The sequence below is a fragment of the Cucurbita pepo genome, chromosome LG16, assembly GCF_002806865.2.
Source record: "Cucurbita pepo subsp. pepo cultivar mu-cu-16 chromosome LG16, ASM280686v2, whole genome shotgun sequence".
NCBI lineage: Eukaryota > Viridiplantae > Streptophyta > Magnoliopsida > Cucurbitales > Cucurbitaceae > Cucurbita > Cucurbita pepo.
Genome location: NC_036653.1, coordinates 4070215 through 4090033, shown reverse-complemented (window position 1 = coordinate 4090033; position 19819 = coordinate 4070215). Strand labels below are relative to the sequence as shown.

General features: G+C 41.0%; 2 protein-coding genes across 3 annotated transcripts; both read left to right on the top strand.

Moving 5' to 3' along the window:
- The first annotated feature begins 7251 nt into the window (after positions 1-7251).
- LOC111777797 (S-norcoclaurine synthase 1-like) lies at positions 7252-8276 on the top strand. Its single transcript, XM_023657515.1, has 2 exons — positions 7252-7435; positions 7943-8276. The coding sequence occupies exons 1-2, from the start codon at positions 7252-7254 to the stop codon at positions 8239-8241; spliced, it is 483 nt and encodes a 160-aa protein (XP_023513283.1). The 3' UTR covers positions 8242-8276.
- A 3347-nt stretch (positions 8277-11623) lies between these two features.
- On the top strand, positions 11624-12676 carry LOC111776986 (S-norcoclaurine synthase 1-like). 2 transcript variants are annotated; one of them, XM_023656416.1, is made up of 3 exons: positions 11655-11799; positions 11842-11893; positions 12260-12676. In XM_023656416.1, the coding sequence occupies exons 1-3, from the start codon at positions 11710-11712 to the stop codon at positions 12556-12558; spliced, it is 441 nt and encodes a 146-aa protein (XP_023512184.1). In that variant the 5' UTR covers positions 11655-11709; the 3' UTR covers positions 12559-12676. The 2 variants fall into 2 exon arrangements, with proteins under 2 accessions (XP_023512183.1, XP_023512184.1); XM_023656415.1 differs by having other exon boundaries at positions 11624-11893.
- The last annotated feature ends 7143 nt before the right edge of the window (positions 12677-19819 follow it).

The window sequence follows — 19819 nt, the reverse complement described above, 5'->3', positions numbered from 1 at the left end:
TTTCACCAAACAGTTATACAAACAGAAAATACAATAATAAGATAATACAAAATGAAATCAAATAAAGGGTTTGATGTGGCATGAGCATGCGACCATGGGCAATACGCCCTAGACGAGAATGACCGTGATATCCTCCCTCACTTAATTGGTTGACATCCCTGTCCTCCTCCATTCAGTGATGTGGATTGCGGTTTCTTCTATAGGGAAGTTATTTCATTTGTCCATGAATTCTGAATCCTCCGTACAAGTCTTTCCACTTTTTCTAACTCTATCAGCTAGGATAACTTCTATTCTTCGGTGTTTTTCTATTTCAGATTGACATCAGGTCTTGTGATGACATTTTGATGGTCGTTGCTTGGGTCGAGGTGGTAAGACTTTAAGTTACTCACATGAATTACTGGGTGAATTTTCATTTATGTGGGCAACACATCAATCAGATGTGTTAGATATGATTGTTTCTTATTTAGTTTATTTTCAGGTCTTTACTTGATTTAGTTAGTTGAATTTTTGTTAGACAATTTGAAGCATACACGTCCAGTGGAGTAGCATAATGTTAGCGGGCCATTTGCGCCATGTTTAGAAGGGAGTGGCGCAAGTTTAGTTGTCCACTTCGGTCATTTTTAGAATATAGGTTTGTTTTAAATACTGCAATGAAATGAGAAAGATCGCACAGTGTTTTAGCAACAACAAAACCAAGGCTTTCGTTCTCTTGCTCTTTCTGTTTTTTTCTTCCAAACATTTCTTCTTGTTTTTCTTCTTTTTTCTTCTTGGTTTTCTTATTCCAAAGATTTGTCCCTGCTCTCACCCGTGGCGAGCTGCTCAGTCAAAAGACAAGTGGTATCAGAGCCCAGTTCAAGGTAGAAGAAGATGCTCCAAAACACGAAGATGCACACGTTGTGGGGTCCATACCGGACAGGCTCACGCAATCCTCCACGTCGAGGTCGAGCACCGACGTCTCCATTACCGCCACCAAGAGGTCGGCGCTGCGAAGACGGACGCCGAATCTTCGTCGAGTGCGGGATCAAGGAGACGACCACCTCTGTGCAGTACCCGATGCTGACGAGGTCCAACTACAACGAGTGGGCTTTGTTGATGCGTGTCAACCTGCAAGCGCAAGGGCTATGACATGCCGTCAAGCCGAAGGAAGAAGAAGTGATCGAGTACTGAGAGGATCGACTGGCGTTCGCCGCCATACTGCAGGCTATGCCTCTGAAGATGCTGGCGTCTCTCTCCACCAAGTGTACTGCGCAATCCTACCGAGTTGGTATGCAGCGAGTGCGGGAGTCCAATATCTAGCAGCTGCAGAAGGAGTTCTCGGAGATCCGCTTCAAGGATGGCGAATCCGTCAATTATTTTTCCAAGTGGATCATGGGGCTCGCCAACATCATCACCCCTCTTGGTGGAAGCATCAGTGAGACAGAGATCGTGAAAAGATGCTACAGGTCGCCCCAGATCACCTCGAGCAAGTCGCGATTTCAATCGAGACATTGCTTGGCATGAACAACCTAACGGTGGAAGAAATAATCGGAAGGTTGCGCAACGTCGAGTAGAGGAAGAAGAATGCCACTTCAGCTATCGATAAGCAAGGTTGTCTTCTCCTTACTGAGGAGGAGTGGCTGACACGCCTGAAGCTCCACGACAACTCCAACTAAAGTAGCGAGTCCTCCGACGGTAAAGGCGACAAGAAGCCATGAAAACCTTGCTTCCGGCAGAAAAGAAGGGGAGCAGAAGTGTTGAGAAATAAACTTAAATGCAGGAGAGAAAAAAAAGGTAATTATGATTTTTGTTTGTTATTTAGTCAAAAAGACCCCACTAAATTTGAGAGGAAAAAGTGCTTATAGGACAAAAAAGGTGAGGGCACCAAATTTGAGGAGAAAAAGGGCTTATGGGAGAGAGAGAAGTGAGGGAAGTTACTGTTAAAACTTAGACTTATAAAAACTATAAAAGTGAATGTATCTTTAAAAATGAAAAATGGGAGAGAGAAAAGTGAGGGGAGTTATTGTTAAACTTATCTTACAAAAACTATAAAAGTGGCCTTATGTATGGTTCTAAAATGTGTGTAGAGAAAAAAAGAACAAGAGAGATGAAAAGCAGAAAGCAATTTATTGTCTGAGGTATTATGGAGTAACCTTTTGAGAACTTCTTTGTCTCCTTGTCTCTCTCCCCTTTCGACACCCCTTAAAGTTTTGTGAGAGGTATCTAAATAAGTTTAGATTCAGAGCGAGCGTTTTAATTCGTGGTTGGTATCGAAGCGGCTTTATCTTTCAACAAATTGGTATCCGAGCGATTTCAATTTCAACAAGAAGAAGGAATCGGCTGATGGCGGGCCGATCCGGTGCTCGAACTGTAGGAAGAAAGGCCACCTGAGCAAAGATTGCTAAAGCAAGCCCAGGAACAAGGAGAAGACCCATGTGGCCTAATTCGAGGAGGAAGAGCCGACACTTTTCATGGTGACCGCATCGGTGTTATCTGTCTTCCCCAATTTCGATTCCAAATCTACAGTAGCAATCGACGACGGCGCTGCTCCGGTGACCGTCGTCGGTGAGGGTTCGATAGATCTTGAGGAAGAGCTCCAGCTGGGCGTGGCAAAGGCACCAGCTGAAGAGCTGATTCAGCTAAAGGAGGAGTGAGTGTTCGCTCAAATCGACGAAAGGGGCGAGCAGCGCGAGCATCGACAATGGGTCCTCGACACGAGGGCAACAAACCATATGATTGGGGCCAGGTCTGAGTTCTCCGAGCTTTACTCGGGGATTTGCGGGACAGTGAAGTTCGACAATAGCTCCATCGTCGAGATCAAAGGGCACAACACCATCTTATTCATCGACAAGGGAGACGAGCACTGCAAGCTGACCGGCGTCTACTTCAACCCGAGGCTCAAGGTTAACCTTCTGAGCCTGGATCAACTCGATGAGGCCGACTGCTACATTTCCATCGAGTGTGGGCTGTTCAAGATCAGCGACGATTGACAACGGCTCCTAACGCAAGTTCGACGCACGGCGAATCGCTTCTACATCCTAGAGTTGGAGATAGAACAGCCGGTCAGCCTCTCATCCAGGACTGAAGAAGCAGCTTAGAGGTGGCACGCAAGGTACGGGCACCTGAGCTTTCCTACTCTTCAAAAACTACATAAGAAGGAGATGATGTACGATTTGCCAGCAATCGAGGGTGTGAACAGGCTGTGCGACAGGTGTCTCATCGGTAAGAAGAAGCGCACCCATTTTCTGTCTCAGACATCCTACCGCACCGGTGAGCCATTGGAGCTCGTACACGACAATCTCTTCCTCCTGCTGGTCGATGACAAGAGCCGCTTCATGTGGCTGATCCTGCTGCAAGCGAAGAGTGAGGCGGCGGAGGCGATTAAGCACATTTAAGCGCACGTGGAGGCCGAATGCGGGAAGAAGATGCGAGGGATGCGCACGGATCGAGGTGGAGAATTCACCTCGACGAGCTTTGATAAGTACTGCAACGAGCTCGATGTGCAGCAGCACCTAAGGACGCCCTACTCCCCAGTAGAATGGGTTGGTGGAGCCGGAACTAGACCATCATCGGAATGACAAGATCACCACTGATGACTGTCGGGATGCCCGAGAGGTTCTGGGGAGAGGCGGTCATGACGGCCGTCTACCTCCTCAATCGGTCGCCAACGTGAAACCTCGACGGGAAGACACCACACGAGGTTTGTTACAACAAGAAGCTTGCGGTACATCATCTCCGAGTGTTCGGCTGCATCGCGTACATGAAGATCACGCGTCCCCACCTCGCCAAGCTCTTTACAAACTATGAGTTTTAGGACATAAAACCCAACAGATCCCAGGGGTTTGAAGGTCATCTTCAATGACTATGAACCGGGCGAGCTCATGTATCGCCTGACGTCGTCTTCGATGAGAACACCTTATGGCGGTGGAATGACGTGATGGAGGCAGACCAAAACCCAGAATAATTCACGGTGGAGTACCTCATCACCGAGCTGGAAGAAGGAGCGCAACACCATGCACTGTCACCACCACCAGCAACTACACCAGACACGTTTACGCCAACACGTACTATGGATTCGACCCTGGATGCTGATCACGATGATGGTCTGGCAGCCAGGTAACGGAAGATTGAAAACCTACTAGGAGAAGGTAAATCATCGGGACTGGCGGTGCACGAGCTTGAAGAAGAGGCGGCTGAACTGCATGCCATCAGTGCGGATGAATCGAACTCTTTCGTCGAAGTAGAGAAAAACCCATGCTTGCTGAAGAAAATGCAGGAAGAGATGGCGTCTATCACTGAGAACAAGACGTGGAGTCTAGAGGACATACCGCCAGGACACCGAGCCATAGGGCTCAAATGGGTTTTCAAGCTGAAGCGTAAGGTTCGTCTGGTGGCAAAGGGCTACATTCAGAAGAAAGGAGTGGACTTCGAAGAGATGTTCGCGTCAGTGGCAAGGTTGGAATCCGTTCGCTTGTTACTAGCGATCACGACACGTCACTCTTGGGAGGTCCACCATATGGACGTGAAGTCCACTTTCCTCAACGGAGAGCTGAAGAAGACCGTCTACGTCTGACAACCACCTGGCTTCATCAACAACGACAACCCCAATAAGGTACTGCGCCTGGACAAGGCATTCTACGGGCTTCGGCAAGCACCACGAGTCTCGAACGTGAAGCTCGATAGTACCCTGTTGACGCTTAAATTCAAGCACTGTGCCTCTGAACATGACCTGTACATGTGCGACCACGGCGAGCAGCGGCGGATCGTGGTAGTGTACGTCGACGATCTCATAATCACTGGAGGCGACATGGAAGTTCTTAGAAGATTCAAGAGGAAGAATTCAACGACCTTGAAGATGAGCGATCTCGGTGCACTCAGCTACTACCTCAGCATCGAAGTGCAGCAGAGTACTGCCGGCATCACCATTTGTCAAAGTGCGTATGTGAAGAAGCTGCTGGACACAACTAGGCTGGCAGACAGTAACTCTACAAGGACGCCAATGCAGGCCCGACTCCAGCTAAGGAAGGCCGGCACTAAGCCTGCGATCGACGCCACCAATTCCATTGAATACGTGAGTAGGTTTATGGAAGCACCAAGGGAGGAACATCTTATGACAGTCAAGTGCATCATGCGCTATGCTGCCGGAACCAGAGGCTGGGGTGTGAGATACTGTGCAGGGAGAGGAAGGAAGAAGCTTGAGCTGGTCGAATACAATGATAGTGACATGCCAATGACGTTGATGATCGTAAGAGAACTAGCGGGATGATTTACTTTCTCTTAGGCGGCGTGATCTGCTGGCAATCAACTAAACAGAAAGTAGTTGCTTTGTCTTCTTGTGAAGCAGAGTACACCGCAGCTTGGACAGCGGCCATACAAGGGGTCTGGCTTGTGCGACTGTTGGAGGAGCTGATAGGAAGAGAAGGCGATCCACCAATGTTGTACATGGACAAGTCTACGATCTCCTTGATCAAAAATCCAGTTTTGCACGACTGGAGCAAGCACATAGAGATCAGGTTCCATTACATCTGGAAATGTGCAGATCGGGGGCTTATCAAGATTGACTTCATCTTAACAGAGGAACAACTTGGAGACATCTTCACCAAGCCTCTGGCGCAGGTAAAATTTGAGAAACTTGACTCAAAGATTGAAGTTCAAACAATAAGGTAGATATACCACACGTTTTAGGAGGATATTGTTAGATAAAAGCCCTGTGATTTTTTGTTATTTAGTTTATTCTCAGGTCTTTACTTGATTTAGTTAGTTGAATTTTTGTTAGACAATTTGACGCATACACTTCAATTCGAGTAGCATAATTTTAGCTCGCCATTTGGGCCATTTAGAAGGGAGTGGCTGAAGTTTAGTCGGCCATTTAGGTCATTTTTAGAATATAGATTTATTTTAAATACTTCAATGAAATGAGAAAGATCGCACATTGTTTTAGCAACAACAAAACCCAAGGCTTTCGTTCTCTTGCTCGTTCGGTTTTTTCTTCCAAACATTTCTTGTTTTTCTTCTTCTTTCTTCTTGGTTTTCTTCTTCCAAAGATTTCTCTCTGCTCTCACCAGCGGCGAGTTACTCAGTCAAAAGACAGTAAGATGTTGGTTCTTTTTAAAACTTCAATCGATCCTTCGTATCTTCGAACAATTCTATAGTCCTTTCGACTGCGGAATCTAATTTGTTCAGGCCTTAATTCGATAAGAACATAATCTCCTACTCGAAATTGGAGGCAACAACGCTTCCTGTTTGCTTACTTCTTCATGTCTTTGGAAGCGTTCTCCAAATAAACTCGGGCTATATCTATTGTTTGCTTCCATTCTCTTGTGAAGTTTTGGGTTTGAGGGTTCTTTCCTACATATGGATGATCAATAATATGGGGCAAGACTTGGTGTTGTCCACTTGCAATATCAAAGGGGATTTTTCCAGTAGACGAACTCATTTAGCAATTGAAACATAATTGAGCCACATCTAGCCGTTGTACCCAATTCTTCTTATGAGTGTCGACAAAGGGACGCAAGTATTCTTCGAGCAAGTAGTTGATTTGTTCTGTTTGTCCGTTCGTCAGTTTGGGGTGGTAGCTTGATGAGATATTTAAAGTCGTCCCCAGTAATGTGAATAACTCGGTCCAGAATATTGATATGAATCTACTGTCTCTGTCACTGACGATGCTGTACAGAATGCCCCACAACTTCACAATGTGTTTGAAGAACAATTTAGCTGTTAACTCAGCCAAGTATACTTTGGGGGTGAGAACAAACGTGGTATATTTCGAGAACCAGTCTATGATAACCAAGATGACTTTATATTTGCCTACTTTCGAGAGGTGTGTTATGAAGTCTAGTGACACACTATCCCACGGTCTTATCGGCACTAGTAGGGGTTCAAGGAGTCCCAATACCTTGGCCTTCTCGACTTTATCCTATTGGCAGATGAGACGTCTTTGTATACTGCATTATGTCATCCCGCATGTTTGGATAAAAGTACCCTTTCTTGACCAAGATATCATTGATATATATATCAATGACAATGACATCAAATAAAAAAAAATAATAAAAAAAAACATTGGAAACATGGCGTTATGATTAAGAACAAGTCTTAATTAAAAATTCCCTCTTACTTTTGTGTCTTCTTGTACAACAGGAATCTCCCATAAACCAACCAACAATATTCTTCTTCAGTTGCCTTTGTCCTTGCTCTTTATAGAACTCATTAGTCCTCTCATTTCTTACCATCTTTCTATATCGTTATTCACATAACCCACACCTCTAAATTAAGAAGATGTTGGGTCAACTCTCTCATGAGGCTGCAATCCAGGCGCCAGCCACCGTGGCATGGCAGCTCTACGGAGGTCTTGAACTTGCACGACTTGTCGAAAACCGCCTCTCGAACCTTATCCAGAAAATTGAGGTGGTTGAAGGCAATGGAGGAGAAGGAACTGTTCTTAATCTCATTTTCCTACCGGGTAATAGTTTCTAATCATCTTCGTTTTTTTTTTCGACTTTCAAGCTTATACATATTTTTTTCATTCAGTATTTAATACAATGTTCGGTGATGTTTCTCTCCCTTACGAGTTCCTTTGTAAATTTTTTTAAAAATAGTCTTATTGAAGACTTGTTACGTTTGATGTCTCAATTTTATATAAGTATCTCGAAGATGTTAATGATGTATATTTCTAAAACAAAATTATGAAAGAATTATTAATTATTTTAGAATCAAATTTAATTTAAATACGATTAATTCAATGAAGGTGATCCAATATATATGGACTAAAACTTAATTAAAAAAAATATATGAATTAAATCATAATAATACAGATACTAAATTGATACAAATTTAAAAGTTGTAAAACTAAATATATGTGCACGAGCGCCGACTTGATGCACCTTACTAACATGTAGGTTTGATATATAAGGTTAAACTAGAGCACGAGTATGGATTCAGTAATATGAAAGTCTACATATAAATGCAGGTTTAGGTGGTGCACCAAGTTATAAGGAGAAATTCACAAAGATAGATAATGAGAATCGTATAAAAGAGACCGAGGTGGTGGAAGGAGGGTTCTTGGATATTGGGTTTACTCTCTATAGGGTTCGCTTGAAGATTGTTGAAAATGGTGATGATAGCTGCATTGTTGAATCCACAATTGAATATGAAATAAAGGAAGAGGCTGCTGCAAATGCCTCACTCGTTACCTTACAGCCTCTCATAGACATTGCTCAAGCAGCAAACGACCATCTACTTCACTACAAACAGCTTAAAGATGCATAGTTAATGAAGTCCATCATCATCTATAGCCTGTTTTCCCCACCAATATTTACCCCAATAAAATCATATAAGGTTAAGACTACTTTAATTGTACTCCATTTATTTTAGTTTCTTGTTTATCTTTTATGTTTCATAATAAAAGAGACTTTTTCAAATATTTGTTTTGATAAAGTAATTAATATCAACTCAGGAAAGGATATTCATGCAAAATGTGAAATATCTTTTGCATGGAAATGAACTTAAACGAAAGGATTCTTGAAGAGAGCTTAAAAGTAAGATGGAAAGAAGGTTTTGGAAGCAATGTTATAGGCTATAAGCGAGAAATGCAACATAACGGCTTAGATAGCATATAACTCTAGGTAGGAAGAATTGACGACTAGTCGCATCCCCTATAGTACATTTTGATGCAATTCAGTCTCGTAGGCCTAGACATGATTTCGCCAAATAGTCATACAAACAGAAAATACAATAGTAAGACTATACAACATAGAATCAAATAAAGGGTTTGATGTGGCATGGACATGTTGTCTTGGGTTCATCTTCCTTAGCAATGCGTATTTGGTAGTACCTTGATTGTAAGTCTAGCTTCGTGAATTATTTGGCCCTCTAAAGCTGGTCAAACAAGTTGGATATTATTGGCAAGGGATATTTGTTATGTACCGTCAACTTGTTCAAAGCTCTATAGTCTATACATTAACGTAATGTCTCATCCTTATTCTTCTGAAATAGTACGGGGCCTTGTAAGGCACCTTTGGGGGCGGATGAATCCTGTAACCAACATTTCACTAGTTGATTTCTATATTCAGATAGCTTTGGGGGAGCCATCCGATATGCATTCTTCGTTTGAGGTTTGACCCCAGGGAGAAGCTCAATTTCGTGATCAATACTCCGACGAGGTGATAGCATTTTTTGCAAGCTGTCGAGCTTTATGTCAGCATAAGTGTCTAAGACATCCCTAACTTCACTCAGAATGGGTTTGAATGGTTACATCTTCCACTAGAGGTATAGCCATGAATGTAGGCTCCTCGCGCGTGAGCCCTATTTTCAGTTGTAAGGCGGAAATCATTATGAGATTGATTGGTTGTTTGATGCTTGTGGGGATTACTATAGGATTGCAATCGGTAATCACTATGCACTTCACCAATGGCATTGGGATGCTCTGGGAGGAAGTCCATTCCAAGTAACACATCGAAGTCATCCATGCCAACCAAACCCAAGTTCATTTTTCCTAACTAATCCCCTAGTTTCAAGGAAACTTTCCTAGAAACTCGAGCTATAGGTAGGGCCTCAAAATTAATAACTTTCATTTTTATAGGGTTCTTTTCTATTATGAGTCTCAATCTCCAGCTTCTTGGTCAACAATGAAATTATGAGTCGCGGCTCAGTCTATCAAGGTGCTTTTGTTGGGTTTCGAGTTTATTATCGCATCTACGAACGTAAGCCCTTCTCTATTACTTCCTTCAGGTCGATCTTCTTTTAAATGACTGACAAAAATTTCAGCGCACCCATCTTGGAGTTATCTTTGTCTTCCTTTTTTTTTTTTTTTTTTTTNTGGAGTGCACTGAGGGACGCCCGATGAGAGCAGTAGGACAATCTATGGGGCCTGTACACAAAAGACACTTTAAAGGGTCATTGGATAGTTCCTTCTGGGGTAGAGTCCTCGAGATTGTCCGACGTTTGTACTCTGAGGAGGTCTATCTGTTTCCCCATTTGGTCTATCATTCTCTCTGTTTGGCCAATTGGTGCCATCATTTCGCTGACCCAAGTATAAGGTTTGCATTGACAATTTGAGGTTGGTGTACTCTTTCTTTGGAATCTAGCTTCGCTCCCAAAGTTTAGAGCGAGTTGGAATCTAGCTTCGCCCCCAAAGTTTAGGAGTCGCTCTGCAGCAGCGAATGCGCTGCTGCCAAACCTTTTGTTTGTATAACTTTACTTGGCCTAAGATTGCAATTCTTGGACAAAGCAGTATACTTTGTCCTTCTCCAACAGTGTGTCTCAGTTCTTGCAATTTCAGTCACTATGATTCAACATTTTCGAGGAATAATTAAGTTATTAATTCTTTCTTAATGTTTTGCCATGAGTTGATGGTGCATGATCAATTTTGGATATCACTCACCTTTGAATGTTATCAGAGTTTCGCATCTTCCACGAGATGCATTGTGACTAACGTAACTTTTAGGTCTTCGGAAGAAGTTCCTGTAGCTTTGAAGAACTATTCTATGTCAAAGATAAAGTTTTCCAATTCCTTGGCATCCCGATTTTCCAATTCCTTTTGCTACCTTATTGTACTACTTAGTAGCATGCATCCATATTTTTCTTTATTGTTTTTTGTTACGGTTTGTTCATGCATACACCTTAGAAGCATAGTCTATATTATGTTGGGTCATACATCATGCACTTTAGAACTCATATGAAATAGTGCTATTTTGTGCAAAAATTAGAAATCATAGACTAAGAATCCAATGTATTATGCTTCATCATTATAAATACAAGAAGATCAAAGGTGTATTTCTTTAAAACTCTAACTTGACAAAGCTCAAATCTTAAGGAAGAGTATTCATTAAAGTCAACCGGTAAAACTCTAATCCATTATAATCTACCTTAGTCGGTAGAATTCTTCTCCAACAAAAATAATAACCAAGAGAAATCATCCCTTAAGCAACTTCCAAGAATGATTCCACATCGATTGAGCTAAAAACGGAGCTCCCATGAGCAAGAGTTCACACATGGGCACTCGGGTTTTTCCCTGATTTCTTTTCGTCTCCTCGATCTAGATCAACCTAATCTTCTTTTTTCCCACAAAAACTTGAGGAGATATGACCACTTCTACGCTTTTCGTTTTACCTAGCCCCTTCTTGTTCGTACCTGTTCCATCGTCGATGAAGAAAAAAATATTTTTTTTAAAATTATGATAGGTGAACGTACAATTACAATCTAAATCCATTAATACATTTGTAAGTTGTTCATAATTAATTAGAACACAAATATTTTTTTTTCCCTAAAGTAAGTTTAAATAAAAAAAAATACAAGCAAATGAATGATTATCATTTATCCATACTTTTGTATAAACAATTATTTTGCGTTAATGATTGACCACCACATCAAACATAAACATTCCCTTATATCTTAATATTCTTTATTTAATTTGATTTACTGTATATTTTATTTTATTCTCAATATTTAATTATTTTATATTTTCTACATAGTTATTAGCTTGTATCCTATTTAAAGGATATTAATAAGAATACAAGTTTTTCCAATTCTATTTTTCAAAATCCGCTCCGTTATAACTAAGAACTAAAATTTTAATTAACATTTTCCTCCTTAATTTTGTGCGTCATCTTTTACTCATAAAGAATATTCTTATTCACATGTCTTTGTCCTTGCTCTTCATAGAACTAGTTCGTCCTCTCATTTCTTATCATCTTTCTATGTCTTCATCCACCAAACCCACACCTCAAAACTAAGAAGATGTTGGGTCATCTCTCCCATGAGGCGGTAATCCAGGCACCAGCCACCGTCGTATGGAAGCTCTACGGAGGCCTCGAACTCGCACGATTGGTTGAAAACCGCCTCCCGAACCTTATCAAGAAAATAGAGGTGGTTGAAGGTGATGGAGGAGAAGGAACTGTTCTTAATATCATTTTCCCACCAGGTACTAACTTCTAATAATCTTCCTATTTTCTTGTTTTAAGCCTTTAGAGAATTTCATGACATTCTTCGATTCAATATTTCGCATGGGTTTGTTCTATAACGAACATTGTTCCATTTGGGCTTTCCCTTTCAGACTTTCCCTCAAAGTTTTTAAAATGTCTGGAAGAGGTTTCAACACCCTTATAAAGAATGTTTCGTTCTCCTTTCCAACCGATGTGGGATCTTATAATTCACCCCTCTTCGAGGTCTAGTATCCTCGATGACACTCGTTCCTCTCTCTAATTGTTGTGGAATCTCACAAATTAGGGATCAAATATGTTACGTGGAGTATGGATTCAGTAATATGAAAGTCTACGTATAAATGCAGGTTTAGGTGGTGCCCCAGGTTATAAGGAGAAATTCACAAAAATAGATAATGAGAATCGTATAAAAGAGACCGAAGTGGTGGAAGGAGGATTCTTGGATATCGGGTTTACTCTCTATAGGGTTCGCTTGAAGATCGTTGAAAATGGTGATGATAGTTGCATTGTTGAATCCACCATTGAATATGATATCAAGGAAGAAGATGCTGCAAATGCCTCACTTGTTACCATACAGCCTCTCATAGACATTGCTCAAGCAGCAAATGACCATCTACTTCACAACAAACAACATAAAAATGTTTAATTCATGAAATCCATTATTATCTTTAGACTCTTTTTTCTACAATAAACTCAATTTATTTCAGTTTCTTGTGATCTTGCATGTTCATGACAAATGAGAAACTTTTTTAAATATTTGTTTTTATAGAGTAGTAAGTTTCCATGGTGATGTGACAAGATATATATGTTGTTTTTACTTCTTTTAATCTACTTTTGAAGAAACTAAGGAGGTGAAGTTAAAATCTGAGCTGCATGGTGTAAAGAAAAAAAATGTATAAATTTTTTTGGAAGTTTTATAATTGAAGTTACAAAAAGGAGCTTATGAAGATAGATAATGAAAAGCGTATAAATATGGCAGAAATGGTGGGCATATTGAATCGACTCCAAAAGTTATTGTGAAACTTGAGTAAAGGAGGAGTATATAAATAAACAGAGACCACATCTTAATGAGAACGATACTAATAATAGGATAAATAAGAAAGACTTGAAAGAATTGAAAGTCAACAAGGTGCACCTTCCTTTTTTTAGGTTACTCAATTATAGTTCTATTATTAAGTGTGTTTTACTTTGAGCCATTCTAAGTTGGGTGAGCTCCTACTCATTTTATTAGGAGTATGTAAGTGAGAACAAAACATGCTTAAAGGATTGGTATTGGTCCTTGGAGATAGTCGTTACTCTTAAAAAGCGAGAACTAGGTACTCTGTAATACCTAGTTTCCTTATTCCTTAATCGCTCTTTTTTATTTTGAGCTTCGTGGATATTATTAGGGATCTTAGAGAGTGAATCTCTGACCGGTAGAGAAGGAAAAAGTGCTCATGCCCCAAGAGAATTAAAAGAAATATAAGAAATTAGAAAGAAAAAAAATGGGCCAAGGTCAACCCGGTAATTTTGCCCCCACTTACCATTTTTGAGGGGTCTGAACTCTATTTTGGAAAAAAAAATGCAAAAGAGAGATAAATAAGGAAAACAAAAGAGAGAGAAATAGGGAAATAGGGAAGGGAGTTAAAAGAGACATAAACAATGAAATCAAAAGAGAAAGAAATAGGAAAGGGAGTTATATATATTAGGGTTTGGTGAACGAAGAACAAAGGGAGAAGATGGATGTGAGTTAGTAAGGTTGACTAAGTAAAAATAGTTATTAACTTGAGCTCGTGCCTCCGAAGGGGCCTTCTTTGCCCTCGTAAATTTAAGAAAATAGTTAGTGATTTACTTAAATAATTGTTGGCGGTTTTAACTTGATGAGAAAATTTAAGAAGTTATCTCTCCCTTCAAGTTTTCTTTATAAATTAATATATTTGTTTTAATACATTTCAACCGTGAGTCATATCAACCATTTGGTATCAGAGCAAAGGATGTCGAAACAAATTTCGTCACCATACAAAGTCATCAGAGGAGATATGACAAAGAGTAATGTTCCAGTACTTAGTACTCACAAAGGGTAACTATGCAGCATGGTCGATAAAGATGTGTGTTAACTTATACACATAAGGCATGTGGGGCGCTATCAAGCATAGTGATGACGTTGAGGAACACAAGGACATGATGGCTCTTACCGCCATCTACCAAGCAGTCCCGGAGGATGTCCTTCTCATGTTGGCAGAGAAGGACTCGACAAAGGCAGTGTGGGGGATGTTGTAAACAATGCATGTGGGTGTGGAACGTGTCAAGGAAGCAAAGGTGCAGAGCTTGTAAAGTGAGTTAGAGGCTATTTGAATGAAGAATGGTGAGTAAATAGACGACTTTTCCATGAAGTTAACGATGATCATTAGTAACATCCATTCGTTAAGCAAAAACGTGGAGGAGATCTCCATCGTCAAGAAGTTCCTTCGAGTTATCCCCCTTAGATTCATGTAGATTGTTACCTCCATTAAGCAGTTCGGTGACCTTAAGAACATATCGGTTGAGGAGGTCACTGGTTGGTTTGAAGTGCATGAGGAGAGACTTAGTGGCTACGAAGATAAAAAGGAGTAGAATAACCTCTTACTCACACATGAGGAGTGGCTCGCACGATCATGGGCGTGGTTACAGACATGGCCACAGACGTGGTGACAGGAGAGGTCATAACAATACCTCATAAACTCATGACGATGTCAACCAATTGAAGGAGAAGAGCATGATTAAGTGTTACTCTTGTGAAAAATACAGGTATTATGCGGTGGAGTGCCACAACAAGAAGTGCGATGAGGAGGCAAACCTCACATTCACAGATAACGAAGAGCCTACACTCATGTTGGCCGAGAAGATGCCCAACCTATTGATGCTCAATGAAGAGAAGATTATGGCAGACCTCTTCGCAGATGGTACCTAGACAATCGAGCGAGCAACCATATGACCAGAGAACGAGCAAAATTCAAGGAGCTTAATGAGAAGTTCACTGGAAACGTGAAGTATTGCGACTGATCAATTTTATCGATTCAAGGCAAAGGATTCATTTTGTTCTATTGTACAACGACGACCAACATCTATTGACCAAGGTATATTACATTTCGAGTTTGAAGAGCAATATTATTAGAGCCTTGATCAAATGACAGAAGAAGGTAGCAGAGTGGAGTTAGCTAGCTCGTTTTTTAAGATATCCGACAGAAACGAAGTCCTATTGATTAAGGTAAAAAGGTCAAAGAACCGCGTGATACTATTGAAAGACCATCAAAATCTTCCAAAGATATCCATTGACGTTGAAAGCTATGTATGATACATAAACCTCCTCAGACTATGTCATGAAAGCTATATATATGATACATAAACCTCCTCATACTATGTCATGAAAGTTATGCTATATATTACAAAATGTACGAGAATTATGTAAGCAGAAATCACAAACTTATTATGATTATAGATAAATGGAGGTGTATCATCGTACATTATGTCATGATTATAAGCTATGAGAACCTCAAGCATATTTGTGTAACACATGCTTCTGAATACTTTCACACTATGATGACGACGAACATAAACATTATGACTTATGGTTTACCACATTATGTACACCATGGTATTATAGGGGTCCTTTCCCTCCGTGGTGCTCGACACAAAGCCCGTTAGGATTGCTAGCCCGATGAGGTTGTCCCACGTGTGTGTGAACCTGTCTGGTGCACCAATACTCATATATGTGGGTCATGTGTAGAGAAGTACTAAAAATTCGACCTTGCCCGAACTGGGAAGCTGCCTAAGACCATGCTATGCTATGTTAAAAGAATAGGTCACACTATATTCCATGTGTTCGCATTTTTTTGACCCCAATAATGAGGTTAGGGTTACTTAGTATTTCTTAAAATACTCAAGCCATGTGCTACTCTTACATNGGAGCTTAATGAGAAGTTCATTGGAAACGTGAAGTATTGCGACTGAACAATTTTATCGATTCAAGGAAAAGGATCCATTTTGTTCTATTGTACAACGACGACCAACGTCTATTGACCAAGGTATATTACATTTTGAGTTTGAAGATCAATATTAGTAGAGCCTTGATCAAATGACAGAAGAAGGTAGCAGAGTGGAGTTAGTTGGCTCGTTTTTTAAGATATTCGACAAAAACGAAGCCCTATTGATTAAGGTAAAAAGGTCAAAGAACCGCCTATATATGATACTATTGAAAGACCATCAACATCTTCCAAAAATATCCATTGACGTTGAAAGCTATATATGATGCACAAACCTCCTCATACTATGTCATGAAAGCTATATATATATATATTCAGACATAAACCTCCTCAGACTATGTTAGGAAAGTTATGCTATATATTATAAAATGTACAAGAATTATGTAAGCAGAAATCACAAACTTATTATGATTATAGATAAATGGAAGTTTTTCATCACAAACTTATTATGATTATAGATAAATGGAAGTTTTTCATCGTACATTATGTCATGATTATAAGCTATAAGGACCTCATGCATATTTGCGTAACACATGCTTTGGAATACTTTCACACTATGATGACGACGAACATGTACATTATGACTTACCACATTATGTACACCGTGATATTATGGGGGTCCTTTCCCTCCGTGGTGCTCGACATAAAGCCCTTAGTGAGTACTAGCCCGATGAGGCTGGCCCACGTGTGTGTGAGCCTACCTGGTACGCTAATGCTCATACGTGTGAGTCATGTGTAGAGAAGTAATAAACATTCAACCTTGCCCGGACTGGGAAGCTACCTAAGGTCATGCTATGCTATGTTAAAAGAATAGGTTACCCTATGTTCTATGTGTTTGCATTTTTCGACTCCAATAATGGGGTTACTTACTTAGTATTTCTTAAAATACTCAAGTCATGTGCTACTCTGACATTCTAGGTAAAGGTAAAGCACCCTTGTACGATGACGACGGCGTCGTGATGAAGGCCATGGAACCAGTTGTTAGGGTAGTTGCAGTCATTTTTATTTTGTAGCCTAAAGGTTAGATAAGAACATTGTGTTATTCTTCTCTTTATTTTATTTTATTTTTGTTGTTTTTGTTTTAAATTTTTACATCTTCAAACGGTTTAAGTCCATGTCATCATTCATGAACTATTTTAATTGAAGTATTCCGGACTCTACAGTAATGTCATGTGTCACGATCCTACTTTTTTCAACCGCGCAGCATCGTGATCTTGACACGTTCACGACCAGCCTTGAGGGGAATCAAGCCCCATATATATTTTTGACCTCGGCTTTGTGGCTCCATCGGACCTTATGCAAGGTTTTTCTTCACCAATCGAACATCGCTTGTGTAGAATCCAAGGTTGTTCAACCACACACGCTGCCTGCGTGTGCATGTTCAATCGTCTGCGACATAACCGACTTGCCTCTACACTAGGCCAAGTCATTCGGCTCGACCTTGCCTCTACTCGGGGACAAGGTTTCTCAATGGAACATCACGTCTCATCTTGTCATCTTGATTCCCATCGACATGACCCATATGTCTTGACACCATCCTGAGTCTCGAGGTGTCATCGGCCATCACAACTCCCTTGATCATGCCATCGAGAACGGGCCCACGTATCGCTCATCTCATTGAGACATCCTGAACATTCATACATCTGAGTTCTATCGAGGTATTGGCCCTCCTGTGCCCATGCCATGTCATTTACGGATACCGTATAGGATAGCAGGCTAGGGCGCATACATAAACCTCTGACACGCGGGCTAGGGCGCAAAACTGGCACACCCGTACCACCTGATACTGTCCTTGAAAAAACTCATTTCAAAGGAAGTCGCCCAAGACACTCGTTTTGGCACGCTCGCACTCGTTATGACACTCGTATGTGCCACAGGGTAGCTCACTTAAGCCACAAATCCCAGGGGTGGTGGACAGCTGACACCATGCCTCCCCTATAGTACATTTTGAGCCATTTTCAATCTTTTACGCATAGACATGATTTTGGCGAACGGTCATATAGTGCATGGAGCGTCTATGTCTGATTGACACAAAATTTGGCAAGCATTCATATTTCATATGGACAGACTTAACTCCAAAACCGCATGCCCAAATTTCTTCTAGAACCCTAACTTTTGAGGTTAAGGTCCGGGACCTTATCCGGCCCTTCAACAAGTCTTATCTTTGTCACTCTTGTCTAGTCGATGTCTCTATCTTGCTTATGTCTCGACTTGTCTTCAATGCCCATTCTGTGTGGTTTGTTAGATGATGCACTGTCCTCCTCGATCACATCATGGCACTCGTCTAGACCCTCGTGTGGCAAAATAGGCGCCACTTGAGGGTCACTGCTTCTTTTGTCGCAACGTAAGAGTCGCAATCTACACTCTTCATAGCTAGGTTGTGACACCATGCATGTAGTAGCTCTTTCTCTTAGAAGAAAAGTAGAGTTGTTACGGTGCACTTTCCTTTTCAGTGACTCAATTATNACGTCTTGAGACTTCGGACTTCTGTGAGTCCTTAGATAGGAGCAACCTGGTGCCAGGGTATGTCGGGCAAGGAGGGACAGACGCGCCACCAGAGACAGACGGACGGATGACGACCATTCCACCGACGGCAGTAGTCGAGTTCCTTGATTAGGGTTGTTGAGGCTTTTGGGCGAGGAAGACGAAGCGGCGGCCTCGAGTTGCCCCTTTGGCATTCCGCGAGTTTGTCTCGGTCAACGTACAGGCCGCACCTCGCGGGCCGCGCTCAGACACCACCATTGGGCCTCGTTCCCTTTCGGCCCAACCCAGTTTAGGTTGTGACACCATGCATGTAGTAGCTCCTTTATCTGAATAAAAAAATAGAGTTCTTACAATGCACTCTTCTTTTTAGTAACTCAATTATAGGAACTTCATGGTAAAACTTGTTTTTCTTGAAGAAAATCTATATTGGTTGACTTTCTATAAAGTTTCCTAGGATGCATGTGAGTAACGACAAAATATGTTGAAAGCACTCGTGTTCGTTTGTAGAGACAATTTTCACTCTTATAAGTAAAAAGTAAGTAACGTGACCATATCATACATGATGCAGTAACATGACCAACACTAATTCAAATATATAATTAGTGAATCAATACTTTATCAAAACTTAGGCTATTTGAATGAAGAATGGTGAGTAAATAGACGACTTTACCATGAAGTTGACGATGATCATTAGTAACATCCATTCGTTAAGCAACAAGGTGGAGGAGATCTCCATCATCAAGAAGTTCCTTCGAGCTATCCTCCTAGATTCATGTAGATCGTTACCTTCATTAAGCAGTCAGTGACCTTAAGAACATATCGGTTGAGGAGGTCACTGATCATCTTAAAGTCCATGAGGAGAGACTTAGTGGCTACGGAGATAAAGAGGAGGAGAATAACCTCTTACTTACACATGAGGAGTGGCTCGCACGATCATGGGTGTGGTTACAGACATGGCCACGGACGTGGTGACAGAAGAGGTCATTACAATACCTTACAAACTCATGACGATGTCAACCAATTGAAGGACAAGAGCATGATTAAGTGTTACTTTTGTGAAAAATATAGGTATTATGCGATGGAGTGCCGCAACAAGAAGTGCGTTGAGGAGGCAAACCTCACATTCACAGATAACGAAGAGCCTATCTTGATGAGAAAATTTAAGAAGTTATCTCTCCCTTCAAGTTTTCTTTATAAATTAATATATTTGTTTTAATACATTTCAACCGTGAGTCATATCAACCATTTGGTATCAGAGCAAAGGATGTCGAAACAAATTTCGTCACCATACAAAGTCATCAGAGGAGATATGACAAAGAGTAATGTTCCAGTACTTAGTACTCACAAAGGGTAACTATGCAGCATGGTCGATAAAGATGTGTGTTAACTTATACACATAAGGCATGTGGGGCGCTATCAAGC

What these genes read in the sequence shown, in the direction of transcription:
- LOC111777797 (XM_023657515.1), top strand. Translation starts at nt 7,252, where the DNA reads ATGTTGGGTCAACTCTCTCATGAGGCTGCAATCCAGGCGCCAGCCACC. An exon ending in TAATCTCATTTTCCTACCGG is followed by an intron (nt 7,436 to 7,942) that starts GTAATAGTTTCT and finishes ATATAAATGCAG; the next exon opens with GTTTAGGTGGTGCACCAAGT.
- LOC111776986 (XM_023656415.1), top strand. Translation starts at nt 11,710, where the DNA reads ATGTTGGGTCATCTCTCCCATGAGGCGGTAATCCAGGCACCAGCCACC. An exon ending in TAATATCATTTTCCCACCAG is followed by an intron (nt 11,894 to 12,259) that starts GTACTAACTTCT and finishes GTATAAATGCAG; the next exon opens with GTTTAGGTGGTGCCCCAGGT.